General features: G+C 38.9%; 3 protein-coding genes across 7 annotated transcripts; 2 read left to right on the top strand and 1 right to left on the bottom strand.

Moving 5' to 3' along the window:
- The first annotated feature begins 410 nt into the window (after positions 1-410).
- Positions 411-9,126, top strand: LOC113677607 (uncharacterized). Its single transcript, XM_027194445.2, has 3 exons — positions 411-915; positions 2,852-2,991; positions 4,189-9,126. The coding sequence occupies exons 1-3, from the start codon at positions 444-446 to the stop codon at positions 8,227-8,229; spliced, it is 4,653 nt and encodes a 1,550-aa protein (XP_027050246.2). The 5' UTR covers positions 411-443; the 3' UTR covers positions 8,230-9,126.
- On the bottom strand, positions 8,997-14,658 carry LOC113677608 (QRFP-like peptide receptor). Of its 3 annotated transcripts, XM_089185829.1 has the most exons (4): positions 12,738-13,285; positions 12,619-12,695; positions 12,255-12,351; positions 8,997-11,549 (listed from the first exon to the last, which is right to left on the bottom strand). In XM_089185829.1, exon 4 carries the CDS (start codon positions 10,486-10,488, stop codon positions 9,538-9,540), a length of 951 nt encoding a protein of 316 aa, XP_089041955.1. In that variant the 5' UTR covers positions 10,489-11,549; positions 12,255-12,351; positions 12,619-12,695; positions 12,738-13,285; the 3' UTR covers positions 8,997-9,537. The 3 variants fall into 3 exon arrangements, with proteins under 3 accessions (XP_089041955.1, XP_089041953.1, XP_089041954.1); XM_089185827.1 differs by lacking the exons at positions 12,619-12,695; positions 12,738-13,285 and adding an exon at positions 13,704-14,658; XM_089185828.1 differs by having other exon boundaries at positions 12,619-13,285.
- LOC149038794 (QRFP-like peptide receptor) lies at positions 12,148-20,394 on the top strand. Of its 3 annotated transcripts, none has more exons than XM_089185823.1 (3): positions 12,148-12,313; positions 17,390-17,765; positions 18,843-20,394. In XM_089185823.1, the coding sequence occupies exons 1-3, from the start codon at positions 12,235-12,237 to the stop codon at positions 19,504-19,506; spliced, it is 1,119 nt and encodes a 372-aa protein (XP_089041949.1). In that variant the 5' UTR covers positions 12,148-12,234; the 3' UTR covers positions 19,507-20,394. The 3 variants fall into 3 exon arrangements, with proteins under 3 accessions (XP_089041949.1, XP_089041951.1, XP_089041950.1); XM_089185825.1 differs by having other exon boundaries at positions 12,154-12,313; positions 17,390-17,671; XM_089185824.1 differs by lacking the exon at positions 12,148-12,313 and adding an exon at positions 15,936-16,292.
- The last annotated feature ends 2,719 nt before the right edge of the window (positions 20,395-23,113 follow it).

A 23,113-nucleotide genomic window follows, 5' to 3' on the forward strand; every position in this document is an offset into this window, starting at 1 on the left:
TTGACTGTTTTCTAAATAATTTTTCTTCCGTATGCCGACGTTCTTTAAATAAATAATGTGAGTTGAGTAGTTTGATCCTTAGAACATAATTTCCTTTTTAAAGTCGTCCTAAAACTCAGCTTTCAACTGGTTATTCACCCTGTATTAATGAGTAGATTTGGACTCGAGATGATAAACTTTTGAAGTAAAATGATTAATTTTAAAGTCAGGAGTCAAGATGATCAATTTCAAAGTCGGAACTAGGGTGCCGAACCGCCTACGGGTCATCTTATAAGATCTATGATGTTCTATAAGCCAAATAAATCATTCGAACAGATGGTCTGGAAGAAGCTATCAAAATATATAAAGTTATGCTTTGTAGGAGTCTTCTTTGTTCCTACCTCTAGGACGCGTATTACTGGAGACGAGTACAGGTGAAAGCTTAGTAACCACTACAATTTAAGATGGCGGCCAAAACTACCCGAAGGGAGGTGAATGATGAATTGGATTTTTTATCCTCAAAGTTCGATCCATTTAAAGCTCTGTACACCAAAGACCTTCAACCACCCGTCCCTAACATAAAAGTATTCAATAATTTGGTCGAATATGCGATTGCAATCAAGGAAGGAAAGACGAAGACAACTACAGTCTCAAGGAAGAATAGAGCGAAAAGTGTGAAATCTTTAGCATCACAGACTGCCTCTAGAACGAAAAATCTTAAACCGGAGTACAAACCAGCTGAGAAGGAAGGTCTGCAAGAAAGACTTAAGGCTATTGCGGAATCAAAAGCATTTATCGCTAAGAACAGAAAAACTGAGATAAAGATTGGTGGACGAGTGGAAGACGCAAAACTGCACGAATTTATGCTGGCCGAGGAAACATATAAAGCACAACAACGAAAGAAGAAACGAGTGGATGTGATACAAAAAATGGAAGGTAGGGTCAACAAGGCTGGTTTTTTATTCTGATTTTTCTGCTGTGTGGAACAGTGGTAGATTGGTGGAACAATTTTGCTTGAGGATGGAGAAGTTACTAATGTTCTGTGCGCGGACTCCCAGGAGTCAACTCCAAGGCAATAATGAATGTATAATTATTATGTGGGTTTATTTAACAACTCATAGTTACATTTGGCAGAGTGTTCTAAACTATGGTGAACGTCTGAATTGAGCGACCTAGAAATAACTTCATACTTGTTCAAACTGTTGTCTTCCCATTAACCATGATGATACTGAACTGAGGCTGAACTTATAGGAGTTGTGCATGTCATCAATTCAAGAAATAGATTCTATTTGCGAAGAGGTTGTTCACAATCAATGTAGACGACATGTGCTAAAAGCTTCAGAATATGTTACTGATGTTTTTACCAAGTTTTGAATTTCCCTATTGAATGTGATAATGTGGGAAAAAATTAGTTATATTTTATTACCTACAGAGTGTATCATGTCCAGTTCATGGCAAAAGCTAGAAAATCTTCATAGGTTTCAAGTCTCTTCTTTAGGATTATCTTGAGTTTGAGAGTAGTGCTAGTCACTGTAGAAATGTATTCCCCACTGGCTAAATATCTTAAATTTTTCACTACTACAGTGCCAATCCACAAAATGTTCAAACTTTAGACTAATGAGATAAAATGTCCATAGGTCAGCTTAAGGATAATCAAACATATTGATCTGATGCATCTGAAATGATGCAAGTCCCTCTATTAAATCAGTCAAGCATTGATCACCAAGCATGCGATAATTTTCTCTGCTTGTCTGGGGTGTTCATGACCATATAGTGTTTGTAGGCATGGGGCAGGGGTACAGTGTATTTCTCTTGGGGTAGACTGACATGGCATCGCATCACATCTGTGTTTGTATCAGGGCACTAGGCATTCATGTAAAGTGTGCGTAAAAAATTTATGATTGCTGTATAGCATGTGGGTACATGGCACCATTCTTAAAAATTGCTAAAAGTAATATTAACAATGGAATAGTAAACTTGAACATGCATGTTAATCTGAAACTCTAACCACTTCAGCAGTGTCATTTGTACCAAGTTCTTTTCTTGCATGGGCATAATATTGAATTTATGCATTATAAGTTCCAATTTACCCAAGTTAAATTCTGTAGGGTGTATGTGCTCTGTTTATTTTTTCTTTAACACTGTATATATATTTATTTACACTTAAAAAATTATCAAAACAATTATTCTTGCTTTTTTTCAAATTTCTTAAATTTACCGAAGGAGAATTCAAAATCCATTTACCCTTACATTAATATGTATATTCTCCATAATGCTCCTCATAAATGTCCTTTAGTGCTGATCAGGAGAATTTGACAATCAAGAGCTTCTTCATTTTGCAATGATTTTCCTTATTATCATGACCTTGATATTTGATTCAGCAGTGATGCTGTAAGGTAAATTTTCATTGAAGTTACTCTTAAGGCCCATTTAAACGGTTTCAACATTTGCTTCAACTTGCATTCAACACTTTGTTGAACCAAATGTTTGGTGGGTTTAAACAGGTCATCCAACATTGTTGAAAACATAAAAGTTGTTGAAAGCTTGTTGAAAGGGTGTTGAATCAAGTTTAAATTGGTTTAAACTTTCATTCAACATCGATCCAATTTTTCCTTTGTTCTTGAAAATGTTGAATGGCCTTTTTGGACGATTTCGACATTTGCCCAACGTCCGTTCAACTTTTGTTGAACAAATGTTGGTCAAATGTTGAAACTGTTTAATCGGGCTTTTAGGGCTTAAAGGGTTAAAAAGTAATTCAAAAGTGATTAGATCATCTATGGTAGATATCCTTGCAATCATGTTTAATTAAATTTACTATTAACATTTTCTATTATGAAAACAGCATATTAAAATTTATTTTCTGCTCACACAGATCTTAGTCAAGGACCTTTCAGAATACTTCACACTTGTCTTACTGAGAGGCGCAAAATAAAAGTTTGGACAAGGAGATACAAAGGACTGCGCAGTGTCTTGGCTGGATACCTTATTGCTTTTGACAAACACATGAATCTTGTGAGTAAAATAGCAGCATAAAATGTACTCCTCCTGATAGGAATGTTAAAATAGTGCCAGTTATCAATAACGGGAACTGGATGAATAAAATTACTGGAACAAAGAAAAAGTAGAGATGAGGGGGATGGAGGGTGGGGAATGGATGAGGGGGGGGGGGGACGGGTGGGGAGCACTGTAGTGAAATTCTTGTGGGGTATTGCCAAGGCCTGTATACTTTGACATTGTATCTGACAAAATTCGTTCATTTAGCTGCTCCGTTTATGACATCCAACAATATCAGACAGGATTTAAGCACATATGAAGCGAAATTAAGACTGGGAACGAGTTAGCGCGTGGTCACGTAGAAAACTATGATTACAATTTGTACACGCCTTCAAATCTTGTACATCTTTTGAATTTTTTGTTGTTGTCAGCAATAATGTTGGATAGTGATTAATTTCTGTCTTCAGCAAGCTCCACCGGGAGTCGTGAAATATCGTACTCTGATAGTGAACTAAAAATGGATGATACAAGTACGGTTGAACCCGATGAAGGAAAAGTCTCGTGCTTCAAGCGACGATTTCGTGAAAGACGAAAACAATACTAAACAAAAAGTTTTCTCCCTGCAGTTTGAGGTCGACCTTCGAATTAGAAACAAACATGGCTCGAGTTGTCTAGAGTAAAACTATATAGAAATTGATCTTAAGGGTGACAGCAATAGTTTCGAAGGAAGGAAGTCTGAGTTATCGGGGGCCGGGGGGAGGGGTTGGTTCCGAGTTACTGCGGGAAAGATACCGTTTTTGTATGCGAGGGAAAACAGGTTAGTTCGACTTAGCACGAGGTTGGAGTTTTTGGGAGTCAACTGTTACTTATTTCCAAGCTAGCTTGATATAAGGTGACGCATAGGCAGACGACCTCAGCGTCTAAATAAGACTACTAGAATGCAGTTAAAAATTTGCGAGCCACATCGGAAGTGATCCCAGTAAGAAAATAACCCACTTTTACAATTTTTATTGTATTTCACCATGATCAAGATTAACCACTCACTTTTTGATAGTACTTTCCATTTGTTTGCAGTGCGAATCGCTCGACGGGTTTCAGATAAATTTTGTCTTTCTCCTGGTATCTTCAGTTGCTTGAAGATTTCACTTGATGAATTTGTAAGTTTTGTGAAAAAATGTAACTTTGGAACGAAACATTTTTATTCTTTAATTACAGGCTTTATTCGATGTGGATGAGGTGTACACCCTAGAGGATAGTGTCGAACGGCAAATGTCTCCCGAAACAACAAAAAAGAAGAAAAAGAAGAAAAGGATAGCTTCGCTACTTGAAAATGAAGAAGCAAAAGAAACGAGGAAAAGTGAATCCGCTGACAGCAATTCCTCTTTAATGCCGTCACGTGAGCTGGAAGAAGTAGTTACCATGAACACTATTGGCGATGCTGCCAATGAAGTGTTTGTTAGTGATAATCAGGTTGACACGAAGACTGTCCTGCCTTGTACACATATTAAGCCTCGGTTACCTTCCTCCAATTCTAATGAATCCATCTTTGGAGACTATAGCAATACAGGTCATTCTAGTTACGGTAATTCTAAAGACGGTTATGAAGATTCCTCGTCACCTTCAGCAAAAGCCCTGAGTATAGCTTTACAAGCTCCTTTTTTTCATCGTGTTGACCATGCTCACCAATCTCCTCTCAGAACTGAAGATGAACATTCTGTTAGTAGAGAATCTGAAGATACAAAAGATTCTAAAGGAATCGATGATCCAGTGTCAAAGAGGACTTCTGATTTTCGAATGGTAAAATTCCCGACGAGAAATTTGTCTCGTGTTAGTGTCTGTGACAATGGTAACAGAAAGAACGTTCAGATTGGTAGCGCGGAAGAACTCACACAGACTCGCCATCCTGAATTCATAATAGAAGTAAGTCGGGGGACAGTAAAGGAGGACTGCCTTTTGTATTGTACCGACGGAGAGGAACGAATTGAGAGGACTGAAAGCACTAACGGATCTAATATTTCGCAAGGGAAAACCAATCCTTACGATGTTCATGCTAGAGACTTAAATAATTTGGAGGAAAAGAACCAAAACACATCAGCTGAAGCATTAAATTTGGAGCTTTGCGGAAGTCTCGAAGCAGCTTACTGTAGTGAAACATCAGTTCCTTTTACTGCACGTGACATTCGCCTGGTAGATAATGAAACCATTTCACTTAATCAGGAAAATAATGTAAAACATGACAAGGAAGAAAGTGAACGAGTTGTGGGTGAAACAAATTCTCCTTTGACACTCTTGAAGTGCTTTGAATCAGAGGAAAGTGCAAAGAGGGAAGAGAAACGACCGGAGTCTATCGAGTGTGTGCCACTCTCCTTAAAGAGAGTTGATGATTTTGTTGGTCCAGTTAGCACTGAGGGAACTGTAGATATTTTACCTTGTGTGATTGAACATCAACTAGGTTTGTCATCGGTAGACGAAATCTCTGGGGCAGTTGAAACAACTGCTGAAAAAGGGAACACTGAAGATGCAGTGCTCGTCCAAGAGAAATATGTTTTCACAGACGAGAATTTCCAAAGAAGAAATATCACACATGCTTTTCAGAGTTTAATTCACTTGGAAAGCGAAATTACAGACTTGGAAAGCGTAAGTCGTGATGCCCGGACAGATCTTACCAGGCAGACTTCAACCCGAACAGAAACTGGTGGAAGCTTAGAACTGGATTCTCTGGATTCTCTAGATAAGGCCAAAGGTAAAAAAATCGAAAAAGGAAATCCTGCGGTTATCTTCACTGAGAACGAACGGTCCGCGGTGGATGTAGCATTAGAAAAGTCTGAAAGAACAGAAAATAACAGTGCATTAAGGTCAACTCGTGTTTTTTCAGCAAATGAAGAAATACCAGAGACGACTTCACAGGCTATTTGTGGAAGAGATTGTCAAGTTAACCACACATCATTCACAAGTCAATCCGTTTGTGTCACCACAACTACCGAAACAACTAAGGATATAAAAGCATTCTCGTCTTCTTCTCCCTCTCCTATCTGCTCTGTGCGAGACTTCCAGCTAAAAGGAAGTATCTACAGGACTAATTCAAACAGTGCAAGCGAAACTGACAGTATCCTCCAGAATGCGATGGAAAAAGTCACCCAGCTAGAACCCTTTTACAAAGCTGAAGAAGATGAATTCCCAGAATCACCAGAAAATCTTTGCAAATGTAGATCCTCTACCAAGAATAGTAAAGGGGACTTAATTTCTCCCGCTACTTGTGATATGGCTAGTACCGAAGAGGACAAGATAGACAGGGAAGCAGGAACTGTCGTTAACGCCACTTCAGAGTATCGGAAGATTGACCATCTGACGTACAGGGGCAAAGTTCCGTCTTTGCAATGTGGGGCAAAGCCTGTTGCCGATGAACAAAGGAAAGAGGAAAAAGGAGTTTCTATCCCAAAAGAGACGAATAAATCTAAGGAGGTTCAGGGTGATGATAAGGAAGAAGGTGAAATTACTTCCGAGGAAGAAGGCGCTTCAGAGACTCAAAGGCAGAGTGAAAAAGGTAGAGAAGAAGGTGAACTTTCTTCGTCTGATTCCGATCTAGAGGTTGCTCTTGATGCCTCTTCACAGGGAACCCAAAAAACAGCTCGTTGCAAAAGTAAAGTGAGTGAAGGCGAATGTGAATTGAGAAGAACAAAAAAAGACTTGTGCTCAACAAGGCGCCAGTCGTCAACTGAATTGCGCCAGAAATCATCTAAAGAAAAGTCCAGAAAACCTGGAAATTCAGGATGTGATGGAGGAGCCTCTTTGTCTTCCACTAAAAACTCAGATTTGAGGACAAAGTTAGGTCAAATAAGAAAAAAGCGATCAATTTTAGGCTGTGGCTCTCCTGATAGTGGCACTCATGACCGTCTCCGTGGAACACAATCGGCTGAAAATCAGGGAAATCTGGAAAAAGTTAAACAAGATGGCTTTAAAGCTGTAAATCAAACGAGCAAAAAGGAAGTTACATTGAGTGGGTCTTCTCAGACAAAGAGGAGACAAACAGGAAAGCATTTAAGAAGAAGTGGGTCTTCCGCTGGTTGTAACCCAGTGAGTAATGGACAAAGGAACCATGTAAGAGGAAAGAAGGAAATAAATAAAGAAAGAAAAAGCATTTCTCTACAGGACGATGATGATAGAACAAAGAACAAAGTTAGACACACAAACTCAAGACGCAAAACTGAGGGTCGTTCTCACAACTCCCAGCTTAAGTCGAGTAAAACTGCTCCAAATTCTTCACCCGAGTCAAAATTTAAGGAAAACGGAGGGAATTCACGCAGTTTTAAAAGTCATAAACCAAAAGTTAGGGCAAAGGAATCGACAGTCACTCGTGGCTCGCCGATATTGAAGAACAGTTGCATCAAAGAAGACAAGAAACTAGCGAAAGATTCTGAAACTGAGCAGAAAATGAAAACTAAAGCATGTTCCCAAGTATCAGACTCCAAAAGTTTACCTAAACATGTTAGGATGGAAGATCCGAAGAGTAGGAACTCAACTGGGAAGCGTGCTCATCGAAACAACGACGTAGTTAATCACTTATCGGACTCATCCGACGAGAGAAGCTTAGGGCGTCCTTTGGAGAGTGAGACAAAAGCCGTTGTCTCGACTCATGCTAATTACAATAGTGACAGTGATACACACGGTCGTAAGATGGCAAGCTCACGTGTCTTAAGTTCACATCCCAAAGAGCAAAGTAAGTCTGCGAGTAATCTTAAAGTGAGAGACGAATCAAAACGAATGATAGCTAATGCGGTAAAACAGCGGAACGACAATAGAAAGGGGGAATTAAAACAGGCTAAGACCACAGTTAAGGTTTCTCCACGAAAGGCGTCCAGAAAGATTACTAAAAACGTTGTTGCGAATTTTACCTCTAAAACTAAAGTTCAACTTGAACGTGGTGAGACGGGAAGTACCAGGAAGCGGAGAACTAGTAATGATACGGAACTACACCATGCCAAGAAACTGCGTCGTGAACCGGAAGAGAACGGTCGGTCAAAACTTCCAATGGAGGCTTCAAAATTTGAGATTCCCCTGTTTAACTTGAAGCGTGGCGAGAATGACATTAAGAGCGGATATACAGATAATTCCCAGAAAAGCACCGATGGACTACACAGCCCTCAGCTAAAAACGGTTATGATTGGTCGTAACAAGTGTTTGGTGTTTAAACATCGTCATATTAACCAGCTGTTTCTAAGAGGAGATAATGTTGTCATGGTAGCTTACGCAAAGTGATGTAGATGATTGACTCTTGAGTTGATTCTTACGTTAAAGTGAAGAAAAAATTATTAATTAAGCGGTCATTAATGAAATATGAAACTGGATTCAGCCCAAGTAATATTTAAGGTGAAGATATAACACACGCACGCGTCTTTTTCACTGTTAGGAGAGGGGAATGGTTCAAAATCGCAACAAGTTTCTGGCTCGTGTGTTTTTGTTATCTTTTTTTGCGGACCCTGACTTTACACAATCTTCATTACCATTTAAGTTATTTTTAACTGATTGACCATTAGAAACCTCTCATTGATTTTTTTAAGTCGCAAAATGTGAACACTAAAACATGAGAATGTTTACGTTAAGGTAGTGCCCAACAAAAACTGCAGCACTATAGATTTCATCTTTGGTTTTTGCTGGCTTTCTTAGCCTGTAACTTCACAAATTGATGGTTTTGTACGTCTTTAAATGTAGTTATTCATCATCGAAAGTATGCACCGAAAAAACTTACGTTTTTTGATCGCGCGCATTAACTGAATGAACACACTTTGATCTGCAGATCAAGCAGTGAAACGAAGCGCTTACTTCGGACCAAATCAGGACTATTTGACATATAGCCAGTTGTAAAATAAACGGCTTCTTGAGTACGAGATTAATTTTCGAAAAAATACCAATCCGAAGTGTTCCATCAAAAACGTTATACCAACCCTTAAAAAAATTGAATAATTTGTCCGAACAGTGAGCAAATGAGGTTGTTACCTTAAACACTAAAAAGGTCTGCGCCTGCTATTTATTAGTTCTCTATTTATTTCCAGACTCTGAAGAGAAAGATGATCGTATGAAGTTTATCTAAGTTCCGGTAACAAATAAAAAATATGTGCGTCTATATGGAAAAGGCCAAAAAATGAAAAAAGACAACGTGACTTTTCTGTTCAATTAAAGCAATTCACATTTAAAATGATGTACACCAACAGCTAGCCAAGCCCTCGGTTGGTGACCTCTTTTGGGATCTGGTGAATATGGGGCATTGATGGGTAAGAGGTTCTTGGAACTATGAATTCGCGGCAAAAATAATCAGAGGAATGAATTTTCGGGTTACTCAGGTCATTAGGTGAGATATGCTACTAGCATCTTACATAACCGTGGAGAAATTTTTTAGATCCTATTTTACAATTTCATCTTCCTGTTTAAACACGTCAGTTACCGGGCAGATGGGTTGCGCTGATTCCAAAGCGCTTGCTGTGTCTATCACCCTTCAATTAAAACACTCTTCCTTTAAATTTGAATGAACATATTTGAAAATCTTATCTTCCTGTCCAAACACGTTAGTTAACGGGCTGACGGTTTCGTAAACTCTAGAGCACTCGTGGTGTCCATCACCCTTCTACCTCGGCCACATCTGTTCATCCATAAGCGCACTGTGTGTTGTCTGAATTTACGATCCTGAGCAGCATATATGACTGGATTAACAGCAGAGTTAAGCACGAGCATTAAATGGCTGACCGAGAAAGATATAGGTACCCACCATTCTGCTGTAGTGAAGGTCTCGCTAGCAAACGTAGACAAAAAGTAGTGGAAATCAATTGGAAGCCTACTAATGATGTTAATAAAAGATATGAGAATGATAGTTTTCGTTAATTTTTTCCTCTGTATCATCAGTGAGCGCTGAGAGATTTCATTGACTTGAGCTTTTTTTCCCCATAGGCGATGCACCACTCTTACATACAATCCCACCTGGATTACAAGTGGTACCAAGCTCAGGACGATACACCAGACGAACACATCAATCTTCCACAACGTTTCTGACCAGTCGTAAATGCACGAGTTCTTATTTTCGTCAAACTTAATGATCCAGAACTCAATGGAAGCATAACCACACGCAATAATCCAACTCAAAGCGATTAAAAGACGGAGTTTCTTTGTATTTATTCTGCCCTTTGAGCTATGGGGATAAATCACGGCGTAGTATCTTTCCCATGCAATAAACATCAGTGTCAGCATTGAAGCCACAGCAGCCAGATATGTGAAACATGCATGCGTCAACATCTTACATAACAAATCTCCCACCCAACCACTGGGATGCGTATATAAATCATTAAGAAGTGTTCTTGGGATCAAGAAAAGACCGACCATTGAGTCAGCCAGGGCTAAGTTGGCCAACAAACAGTTCATTGGAGTCTGCATTCTCCTATGTAATAAAATCACGAAGATGACCGATATGTTTCCAACAAGATTTGAAGCGATAGCAATAGTGAATAGTACTTTGAAGGTCGTTTCCATTGTAGATAAAGGAAGATCGAAAGGAGGTTGTTATGATATTCTCAATTTCGCTATATATGCATCTTATAGATTCGATCAGTTATTTACATTTGATTCCTCTCTATAGAAGGAAAATGTGAGGAAATGTGAGGTACCGCCGACTTACCAGGCGAATGGAATTGTGTCTTAGTTTTCGAGAGCGCTATTTTACCGGCTCTCTTGCGAAGAACAGCTGGAATTGAATAATCACGTTCTACGATTAAATTGAACACCAACATGCCATGATTGCTATTTTTAAAGTGGATTTTCGATGTATTAGACAAGCACATATTGTAATTAAAGTAAATACAGCAACAATGACAGTTTCCTGTTCTTTTTTGCAAAGAAATGAAAAATGACCTTATCCAATCAAAGCTAAGAAATCACGACAAATACTTAATGGCAAACAATTTCACAAATGCAAAAAAGCACGATCTGAAAAGCCGATTAATCATATTTTGATTTAATATTTGGGACGATTTGGTCAAATTTTCTCTTTATTAATACGGGTGAAAATTACTTTAGAGGATATTGGTGTGATTTCGAAATAGTAGGAATTTTAGCTATCCGTTAAACGCAAATTTAATTGATATGTTCACCTCCATAACGTTTGTTTCTATAAATATAGCTTACTTGTAAAAAGTGTTTCATCCTAAAAATTTGTCATAATTGGTGATCGATCAGCCGACGAATACAAAATGAATCTTCCTCGCTCGTTTCCATATTTAGTTCGCTTTTTTGTGACAATATTTAATTATACATAATTACATGAGAGACGATTTCAGGAAAAGTAATCGTTTTGAGTTACCATGTATTTCAAATTAAAGTAAAACTGAAATCATGTCAGTTGCACTTGCTGAGGTTACCATCCATAATCACGGCTCCGATATCCCTTTCAAAATTGATTAAAGTGAAGTAATATCCTTCAGTCTGCATGTAGAACCAGCACGAGTACATATGCGTCAGATTCACTTAAAGTCGAGCCCCCTGGCTATGAAAGAGTCTGTCAGTGTGCAGAGTGGTTTTTTCAAGTTACAACGATTCTGGAAAAGGAGAGTGAGATTATCAACGGATGTATTGTGAGTCCTAACCGGATTAAACCTTAACGCCGAATTTTTTTTAAAGATTTCCCTTGAGCTTTATAATATCGCTTGTTCTCGCATTTGTCGATAGGGGACCTACGAGCTCAAAAACCAATATAGGAGAAATAAAGCCATGAAAATTTGATATGTGGTATTTCAGAATCACCTGCCTCCTGTTCAAACACTTTTTGAAAGAGCGATATTACATATTAGATGCAAATTAGTGACACATGCCCTACAATGCCCTGCCTTTTGTCACTACATTTATCACACATTTGCTACGTCTCTCTTAATCAATTTTTAACATAAAATATTTGAGCTCTTTGTCACATATATTAATTCAGCTGATAAAAAATGTCAAGTTGTCGCCAGCGACACATCAGTATAAACATCTATTAGATAAAACATTTATCACAAATTTGCTACATGGAACTCTTGCTAAATTTTTAATATAAAATATTTGAGCTCTTTGTCACATATATCAATTCAGCTGATAAAAAATGTCAAGTTGTCGCCAGCGACACATCCGTATAAACATTAGATAAAAGATATTAGATAAAAAAACTCTGGCGGTGAATTGAGACCTTCTTAAAAGAAGCATACAAACTACTCTGGGGTGTCGCTTCATCACGAGTTGGTTACTTTTATGTGCACGTTTTCACTAACCTTATTCAAGAAACGACGATCACAACTACATCGTGGTAAATTGAGTGCAAACAGCAGAGGTGAGGCTAGAGAAGGCACCGCATAAACTAGTGTTGGTCTAAATTTGGACATAACAGCAAATGATTCCATTATGTAATTACTTCAGTCAGCTTTGTCTTCGCTAAAACCCAGGTTTTCGGAATACGAAAGGATGGTACAACCATTCAAAAACGCCCAGCACAACCTAAAGTTTGTTTAAACAACGCAGCTAAATATCAATTTGTCTTATTCGACACAAAGACAACTTCCCCAGGTAAAGATGCAGAAATTTGTCAAATAAATGCAATTACAAAAGGAGGAAAAATCTACAATAACTATATATTACCAACGCGCAATATCAGCCTCTATGGTAGTTATTAAACCAGGAATGACCTAAGACGACCTAACATGACTTAAAATGACCTTGAGTGATTTCCGAAACGACCTAAAATGACCCAAAGTGACCTTGAGTGGTTTCTAAAATTACCTAATCGGACCGGATCGGATCGGATCGTTCCTTTCGGTTAGCAGATTTTACGTGGTCTAGCACTGATTTGGTTTTCGGTTTCCGTCAAAAATTCAAACGGGTTTTTCCAATTTTTTTTCGGTTTTTCTTCGATCTGAGCGGCTCTCCTGATCTCGAACAGCCGCAAAACGCAAATGTTATTGAGAGGAGTTCGTGACAAACCAAATGTCACTAAAATAACTTCTCGTTGGTTGAATATCGTAGGGATCAGTAGGAGGTCACGCGTCTCAAATTGCGCCCGAGACTTTGACCTTGCAATGTGGAACACTTAGGTCGATCAGTTTGCGAACTATGGCTTCCAACATGCCTAACGCGCTAGCAATGGAAGAAGCTCAAGGACCCTAAGAAGCGATTGTGGAGTGTGTCGTGTTTTTCTTAACTGACTAATGAAATGATACATACCTCTAGCTTACCTTCGTCCACACAGCCATGAAAGTGACTACATTGAGTTTTTTGAGCAAAAAAAAAATTCACAGAGAGGCCTACGATCTATTTTGTCACGTAGACTTTATTTTGGCTTGTCGTGCAAAATTCCTAATTTTATTTTGCATGATCCGATCCATGATCGGTGATCTGATCCGTGATTCAGTCCGTGATCCTATCCCTGACCAAGTCCGTTATCCGATCCGTGATCCGATCCCATCTGCTCCGGTCCAATCCAAATCATTCTAGGGCATTTTAGGACATTTTAGAAATCACTCAAGGTCATGTTAGGCCACTTAAGGTCATTTAAGGTCGTTTTAAATCATTTTAGGTCATTTTAGGTCATTTTAGGTCATTTTAGGTCATTTTAGGTCATTCCTTGTTTTCGTAACTACCCCGGAATTATGCATCTCGAGTAAACAGCAAAATCACAAATGGTCAGAGAATATTGTTCAAATAAAACACTCTTGTGAAATCATTACCTCTAAGTGAATGCCTTGTAAATTTCCTAAATTTCCTCTCCAGCGTTGGCCCAAGTAGCACAACTCGTCACACTGTCTTGATCGGTCACAATTCCTCTGTTTTTGACACTCCCACGCTATTACGATGTGCTGGGCTGGATTTCAAACAAATGCTTTCATCGATGAATTTTTCCTTCGTATACAGCCTTCACCTCCTCAAAACACTCACCAAAAATAGACACACGTCGCTCAATCTTGGAGGAAAAGCGCGCAAAAGCAATCTTCCATCTGTCTTTAAGACACTTTTTGACGAATATTTTCAAGCACACTATGCTTTGGAAGGTGTGCGTGCTCTCAGACGCGTACTTTTTGAATTCCCGCTGAAGTTGACAGATGAAGATATCGTAATCAACATCAATCTAAAGCCGGCCTCCTTCTCGACGAAATAGTGTAATTGAACGAACGTTTCGTACGTGTGCAAAAGTTCATGGATAAGTTCTTCTCACAAAGTGGCAACGGGCTCATAAGGCAAAGCCTAATTCAAAAACTTGCCGAAAGCGGCCTTTCGTAACAGGATCTTCACCATTCATACTCAGGCGGTGGAAAAGAAGCATTAGTGGCAGTTTTGAGACGGGCGCCAGCAGGAGCTAATCGATCCACGCCACGAGGAACAAAATAATTGGCGACTTTAGCCAAAATTATTCATCATTTCGAAGGCAAATGACACAGTAGCGATTAACAAACACCATTCATCCCAAAGGTAACAGTTTCTACCCAAAATAAAGTTGTACTCTCGGTACAGCATAACTGACAAAGCGAAATAAACAAACAGAATGTCTTGGGCGTCTTGCGTATTCTTTCTCGTATACAGCTTGAAAGCATGCACAATTGCTTACCTTATAGTGTTAAAATGTTCAGAAATTTGAAACTTCCGGCGGCATTATTTCCACTTTCGCTCAGTAAATTTTTTTCATTTTTGGCATTTTGTCTTCGCTCCGTCCGCAATGCCTTGAAAGCGATTTTTGAAAAATTCTGTCAACTGAAAAAAAAGTTAAGAATGAATTCCAAAACGCGGGGGTTTTCACTAAAATTTCTAACAGAATTTTATTTAAGTTGGCTCTCAGGTAGAATGCATAACTCTAAGACTGTATGCAAAATTTAAACACAATTTACCGAGGAATTTTCGAGAAAATTAAACATTTGTCTGTTTGTTGGCCTTTCTTCATAAGCTCTTTTGTGTTGCTATGGCAACGTTTATGGCACTACTTCTACAACCAATATTGATGAAGCGTTATTATCTTTACTTCAGGGTAAAATTTGATGGTTATCCGCTGAGCCTACCTAAAGTTGTTTTGGTCCTTTTTTTCTTTTTGCCTATTTAATACGCCAAAAAAAAAAGAACTGTTTCCAGCCACCTTAAGAATCATCTGCCTCTTGTTCAAACACTTTTTGAAAGAGTTATATTACATATTAAATGCAAATTAGTGACACATGCCCAACAATGCCCTGCCCTTTCCCGCTGCATTTATCACAAATTTGCTACATGTTACTCCTGCCAAATTTTTTATATAAAATATTTGAGTTCTTTGTCACATATATCAATTCAGCTGGTAAAAAATGTCAAGTTGTCGCCAGCGACACATCAGTATAAACATCCACTAGATTAAATAACTCTAGCGGTGAACTGAGACCCTCTAAAAAGAAGAATACAAAAGACTTTGCAGCGTCGTTTCATCACGAGTCGGCTACTTTTATGTGCACGTTTTCAATGAGCAATTCGGATTTCTACATAGGAAAGTAAAATTAAAGGGAAATCATAGGCTTTGTATTGCATCAGTGTGCAGGTAAATGTCTCGATAAGCCACTGACGAACAACCAATCTATACTATTTTATCTGGTTTGTTCATTTTTTTTGCCTTAGAGTCATGCCCACTTGAAGCCAGTTAAAAGAGCCGATTTGAACAAGACTTTGAATCAAATTCTATGCAATATATATATGTTATTTGCCGGCTGGGAGGTCCGTATGGTGAAAAACTGTGATCGAGGTCTTGAAAATACTGCCCGAGGCCGTAGGCCGAGGGCAGCATTTTTAAGACCGAGGTCACAGTTTTTCACCATACGGACCGACCCTTAGCCGGTAAATAACATATTTATTTTTTGTAAACTTGACGAAATTCTTTCCGAAAGAAGCCGAATGATTTAGGGCTGTAAATACGGCAAGATCTTCCATAAACTGAACAATTTTTGAGCGAGTAAATGATAGTTAAAATAGAGGTGATGCAAATTAAAGAGAGATGCCTCACCGAAACATTTTCATTTGCGTAAGGATAAAGGTTATTTAAAAGGTTTCCAAACAAACTTTGAAACATTATTTTTACAAGTATCTGTCACAATCTGACTTCTGTCAATTAGAGAGCGCGTAAGAAAAGAAAAAGCGCAAGAACATTTGAAAAACAACGGAACTAGTTTAGCAAGGACTGTCACACATGCTAATATTTTCTTCAAAAACATTCAATGATCTAACGGAAAGTATTATTCACTCTCATCGACGATTCATTCATGTACGAAGATTTACCTCTGTTCACTAAGTTAACGGCGAGGAAAGTAATTGTGAGTAAATTCAAATTTTATATTTTGAAGTTGAGAGTTTGCTCGTTTGTTTGCTGCAATGGCGTGTGTAAATCTGGTCTTTCTTCCACAAAAACTAAATTCGATGGCATACTCCAATGAGACACAAGGGGATTTAATGCGGCCTTTTCTCAATAAATTCCTTCAGTTTCCACATTACAATTTACGGTACAAATGTCTAAATTGAACGGGCTCGGAAAGACTCACCGAGAGCGTATATTTGTTGTAAAACTGAATTTAAAACTTTGCTCGCTCTTTCACTACGAACAAATTGTTTGAGAAAATTCAGATATTAAACGAATGAAGTTCGTTCGTTCAGTTTAACTGTAACCAAATACCTCACGTTTTAACTTTCTAGGTACTTTTTGTGAACGATTAAAATTAATTGCAGACGGTTTTTAGGCTGCTAGTCAGCCAACGTAATGACACTATTGCTTAAACAAATTCTTTCTGAAACCAATATTTTTCTGTCGACCACAGTGATTTGAGAGTGAGAAAAGAGAGGATTCACAAGTTATTTATCGGCTTGAGGTGGTGACCGACGTGTTTGCTTAAGAATATTGCCCAGCCGGAAAAACGAGATATATTTATGAAAAATGGCAACGAAATTTGGGATGTACTCGGCGACTCACGAAAGCGTTACCGTGGCCCGTGGGCAGAGATAGGAAAATACTGACCGGGTTGAGAACCAATCAGATTGCAGGATTCGTTACTGTGCCCTCTAAAAAAAAAATAATTTAATGTACTGATGGAAATATGAATTCATAATTTAACAAAAATACGAAATAACACCAAATTGATAACTCTCTATATTTTGCAAGCCTTTTGATGGGTGCGTGTTACACTCAGCCTATTTAGTTGAACTTTCTGTTTTGTTCGGTGAACGAGTGTCGATTCTTTTATATTTTAAAGCTTATCTCAGATATGGCTTGAATACAATTCGGTTTTGATTTAGCAGTGCTGTAGTAGTTTTTGTAATAAGGAAGATTACCTACACAACATTTATGTAACGTGAAATGCCGATCACTACTCTTGACGAATAATTTGTTATCATTTGTTTTATCTTGTAACTTTCTTAGGGTTCCAACACCAAAGGGTTTGGAGGTCACAGTACCGGCCGCACTCCAAAATGGCTTCATCTCTCCAGATAGTACGCTCATTAGAAATGGGAATCTTTTTCCCAGTAAACTTAATTGGCAATCTTCTGGTCATTATAGTGATCAAACGCACTAAAAAAGACTTGCGGACTCCAGTGAATTATTTGTTAGGAAACCTGGCTGTGGCAGACATAACAGTGGCCTTCTTTATGGTCGTGGACCAAGTTTTCTTTGATACGGCCAATCATCCCGGAGGCTTGACAGGTGATTATCTGTGTAAGCTCCTCACTGGAAAGACCCTCTCCTGGGTAGGGTCGATGGCTTCCGTATGTACACTTTTAGCTATAGCTTTCGAGAGGTGATTTAACCGTTTTTCATGCTTTGTACTAAAATTCTAATGAATTTGACACATTTTATTAAGCATTTCTTACATTTCAATGCTTCACACTGAATAAAAAATATTCTTTAGCATAAAAGAAATACCTTCACCTCTGCTTTCTTTAAGTCTCTCCCAACGAGTCCAGCTTCAGGCCCAATTCATCTCACCTACAGGTTTTTCAGGTTTATCTTCGAACGACGTTCTGTATTTCGAGGCTTCTGCCTTAGCGCTAACATCATCAGATTATCCGGGTGAAGGCAATTTCATAGCAGATGGTGTGGAGATAATGTGAACGACTTCGTAAAAGGGGAAAAGTGGTATTTTGTCGGGAAGAGATTTACCCTGAGAGTTAGATTGGAAACTGTATGAAAAACTTGAGAAATTGACTTACCGTAAGAAACGGTTTTCCTCTGAAACTGAAAGTGACTGTAAGGAATAAACTGACACAGGTGTATCCATATTCTATGTCTATCCAAGCCGTCCCCTTAACAACCTCTTCTGTCCTTTCCTTTTTCAGTTTAGCTTGAAATTGTAAAAAATGAGTTTCATGAAAGTCACATTAACTTTCGTGGATGTGATAGTGTCACTTCTTTTCATTAAATTTCTTCAGCACTGAAAACCTATGAATATCAAACTATTAAGAATCCTTCCTCTTGTGGGAACGCGTTGGAAAATCCTACAGATCTAAAGAAGGTTAATAGCATATTGCGATTGACGATTAATTAGTAATCTAACACTGTATGATATGCTGCTTCCAAAAGATTTTAGGGTAAGGGTATGGACACTAAGGGATTCCACTTGACAACATATGGAAGAATACGGAGAACTGGGCCCTGATTGGGCCTAGCGACCAATCCCCTACTTTTCCTTTCTTATCACAATGTTTTTTAGAATACGAGGTGGGATATCAGCCCAAACAAAATATTGCTACGGAAACACTTCCCCTTCTAACACCCCTGTCTATGAAACCAATTCGGGGACATTTGATTCTAAGTCAGTTTTTTATTTTTTCCACACAAAGATGTGTTTTGTTCTTATTAACCTTACTTTTCATAGGTTCTACGCAATTGTCTTGCCTTACCACCGCAGAGAAAGAGTCACCAAGAAAAAGGTTGGCGTCCTTGTTGCGTCGTGCTGGGTATTTGCCTTTTTTTTCAACGCGCCTTTATTTGTTGTTCGCAAATTTAATGACGACCCAGGGACTGGGTTCTTTTGCAGAAGTTCCTGGCCAGACAATCGATTAGGACTTAGCTATAACTACTTATGGTTGATGTTTGTGGGAGTAATCCCAGTTTGTGTTATGGTGTTATTTTATGGTAAGATCGTCCACAACCTGTGGCACAGCGAAAGACAAGCTGTGCACGGAGCACAACTGGCTCGTTTGAATTCAAGAAAGCGAGTCACAAAAATACTTGTCACTCTGAACATTATTTACGCATTCTGTTGGTTTCCCAATTTGTTGATAAACGTCATCATTTATTACATAGCTAACCCCAAACTTTACTCGATCGGTTATCTTGTGACGGAGTTGCTAGTGCTGTTGAACTCCAGCATAAATCCGTTTGTTTACGCTTTGCAAAGTAAGCAGTTCCGAACTGCCGTTAAGAACATACTTTGTTGTAGAAAAAGAGTGGAAGTAAGACCGCTCGCTACGTTCGATACCCGGGCTGCTGATAGCTCTACAGGGAGTGTTAATATGCCACATTTGACACAAAGATAAAACTCCCACGCTCGAGCTGAGCTCTCACAGCATCGTAATATGTAATTTTTTTCATCAATACTTAAAAGATTTGTTAAAGTTCAGTAATCACTATGTATTTTGGAACCTCGCATATCATTTTTAATTCCTAAATAAGGGGTAAATGTCTGAAAGAAAAATAAAGCTCAGGAAAAGATATCTGACTTGTCTCTATAATTCTCCCTTAAGACTTAAAGGTTAGGGTTAGGATTAGACCTTTTAAAGCCTGAAGTTTTATTCTTCATGATATATAGGAATGTAAGTATGTAAAAGAATGTAATGCAGATACTTGAAGACTGGATGTCAGCAACCCAATGACAAGCTTATAATTATAAACTGTAATTCTTCCAAGAAAAATTGGTACCACTTAAAAATAAGATCTCTAAAGGTTTTTGCTAGATGTATATGCATTCAAACATTCACAGTCACATCAGTCTTTTTGAAAACAAAAATATAAATGACAAATCACATTTGATGAAATAAAAATACATGTCAGGGCCGTAGTTAGTATGAGGCGAGACGAGGCAATTGCCTCGTCTTGATTTTGGCCTAGATTGACTTTTCTGAGGAAAAATGCCACGGAAAATGCTTAAAAGATAATTTCTGAGCCTGAATGCTCTGGGGGGCATGCCCCCAGACCCCCTAGTGGCTCGCGCCTTCTGCGCTCGAAACTTGCCTCGTCTTCTTCTTGAAGTCTGGCTACGGCCCTGCATGTACTCAGAAATCTAGAAATGGTCCTACATCGCATTTGGGTATATTGAAGGGACTAGTAAGTAAGTAAGTAAGTAAGTAAGTTTATTAAATCTCCACCCGGTGGCTCTTCCGATTTAATTTACAATAATTGGAAATCGAATAAAACTACCTATAAAAGTTACAATAATATCATGATAAAGAAACAAATACAAATAAATAACTCACATATTCTTAAAATTCTATACCTAAAAAAGATTCCTACGGACTGTCATATATTTCGCGCTTTACTGCACGCTTAAGAAACTGAGTGTTGCGCTATTTTTCGTTTCTTCACTTATAGGAGAATTCCAGGCAGTGATTGCTCCATAACTAAAAGACCTCTGTGCTGTGGCTGTCCTACAAAAGGGTACAACTAAGTTGTCTCTAGATCTAGTATTGTAGCTGTGGATAGCTGATCTTTTGTTGACGTAACACTCTAAATATGGTGGTGCAAGGCCATTGACTATTTTGTATAGCATCGTAACATCACGCACTAATAACTGGTTCTTAATAGAAGGCCAACACAGTGCCTGCAGCACTGGTGAGATGTGATCAAACTTCTTGCTGTTTGTCAACACACGGGCGGCAAAGTTTTGTACAAGTTGCAATTTGTTTATGTTGTGCGCAAACGTTCCAGACCAAACTGTCGAGCAATAAAAGAGTTTACAAAAAACTAGACAATTCAGAATGGTGGTAAGTACTGATTTGGAAACAAGTGCCTAGCTCTGCTTATCTGGCATAGGGTAGAAATAAGAGACGAGGTCATGGTGTTAACGTGTTCATTAAAAGTAAGGTTCGAGTCCAATATTATACCCAGGTCTTTGACTGAGGACACAGGAATTTAGTGTTGCCCAAGAAAGGGGACTCTGATATCAGGAACCCCACTTAAAAGCTGTTTCGTTCCAAAAAGAATAAGTTTAGTTTTGTCTGGATTAATAAGCAACTTATTCGTACAGAACCAGGAGGCAATAAATCGGAGATCTTCCGAGACTTTTGCAAGGCAGGATTCAATATTATTCGATGAACACGAAAGATAAACCTTTGTGTCATCAACATATGACTCTACGCTTAAAAACTTAACAACGGACGGTAGATCGTTCATGTAAAGGCTGAACATAAGAGGTCCTAGAATGGACTCCTGTGGTACGCCATGTGTGACAGTTAACTCACTAGAGCGAGATGTACCAAGTCGTGTTGACTGCATTCGGTTTGTAAGATAGCTCTCAAACCACTTTGACGCTTCATTTGACGCACCGAGCCCTTTCAGCTTGGTGAGGAGAGTTCTATGACATATGCTGTCAAAAGCCTTGCTCAAGTCGATTAGGACCATAGCCATGATCTCCTTTTTATCTATCGCTTTATATATATGACCGGTGACAAGCAAACTCAGTGTTTCACTAGAAAGGTATTTACAGTTTCCGCTTTGATGACAGGTGAGGTTGCCTTGTTGAGTCAAATAATCAGTGAACTGATTCAGGGCGATCTTTTCGGTCACTTTAGAAAGTACAGGCAATAATGAAATAGGGCGATTGTTACTAGGAATCTCGTGATCACCATCGATTCACACTGGAATTCTGTCATAGCCTGGAGCTTTATTAGAAGGCATAGCTATAATCACTTTTCGCACATCTTCACTGGTTATTGCTTTGAAGTCAAACAGTTCATCACAATGAGTTGAACCGAGATAAACAGGAGTAGTTGGTAAGCCGTGAAGGCGAGCGAGCTCCGCGGAGTCATCGGCGGCCTTCTGTCCCACAGATATAAGGAAGCGATTGAATTCATTAGCGAGTGCATCTATGTCCTTGGTAAAGCTTGGGCGGCCTGATTTATTTGGGAGGGCACTGCGAATAGTTTTCCACATTGCCCCACTGTTGTTCTTATTTTCACAGATTTGATGATTGTAGTGCTCTCGTTCCGCCTTCCGTAAAACAAATTTAACTCTATTTCGCAGCTCCTTAAAAAGCCTCCCAATCTTCCCTCGTCCCAGTCCTTCTCGCTCTTTTGTTAAGGTAGTCTCTGGCCTTCATCAAATCCCTTATGTCCTCCGTGAGGAATGGGTTTGGTTTATGTCGTATTTTCACTGTTTTAACCGGCGCATGGTCGTCCAGACACGCCAGCAGCAAGTCATTAAATGTATCGAGTCTGTTATCAACGGATTCGTCTATCAGGTTCATAGTATCCCATGGGATGTGCGCGATGTCATTTGCAAATTGATCGGCTTTATAATTCCGAAAACTACGTGTGACGATGTAGGTTGGGGCTTGCTTGAGTGATCTTAAGTTAATAACAGCATGAACCAGAAAATGATCCCTTATAGTTATTTCAAGAACACCGCTCGACTTGACAAAGACAGGGTCAGAGACCAAGATGACATCCAATAAGGAGCGTGAGTTCTCAATCACGCGAGTTGGCTTGTCTATAAGCTGTGTCGCATTTACAGTTGCACAAAACGACAGCAATGCTTCTCCCCTCGGATTGTTTGAAAGAAGTCACAGTTTAAGTCGTCTGTTAGCACAATGTCCTTGTTGCGTGATAACGCTTCGATGTACTTTGGGAGCAGTTCATTCCCTAGGCATACAGTTCCAATTTCCGGGGGTCTGTAAACAATACAAACCAGCAATGAACGAAAATTCTTATTTTGAACTTGAATCCACAACTGGTGTAGGCCGGATTCGGATATTTCCGTGGGATCCTTTAGGACTTTTACCTTCAGAGCAGATTTTACGTAAGCACATACACCGGCACCTGCTTTTCCAAGGCGATCAAGTCTAAAGACCTTGTATCCCGGGATTTCGACAACACAGTTGATCACGGAAGAGTTAAACCAGGTCTCCGAGATGGTTAAAATATCAAAATC

Source organism: Pocillopora damicornis, chromosome 10 (assembly GCF_964200805.1).
Source record: "Pocillopora damicornis chromosome 10, jaPocDami1.2, whole genome shotgun sequence".
NCBI classification, from domain to species: Eukaryota; Metazoa; Cnidaria; class Anthozoa; order Scleractinia; family Pocilloporidae; genus Pocillopora; species Pocillopora damicornis.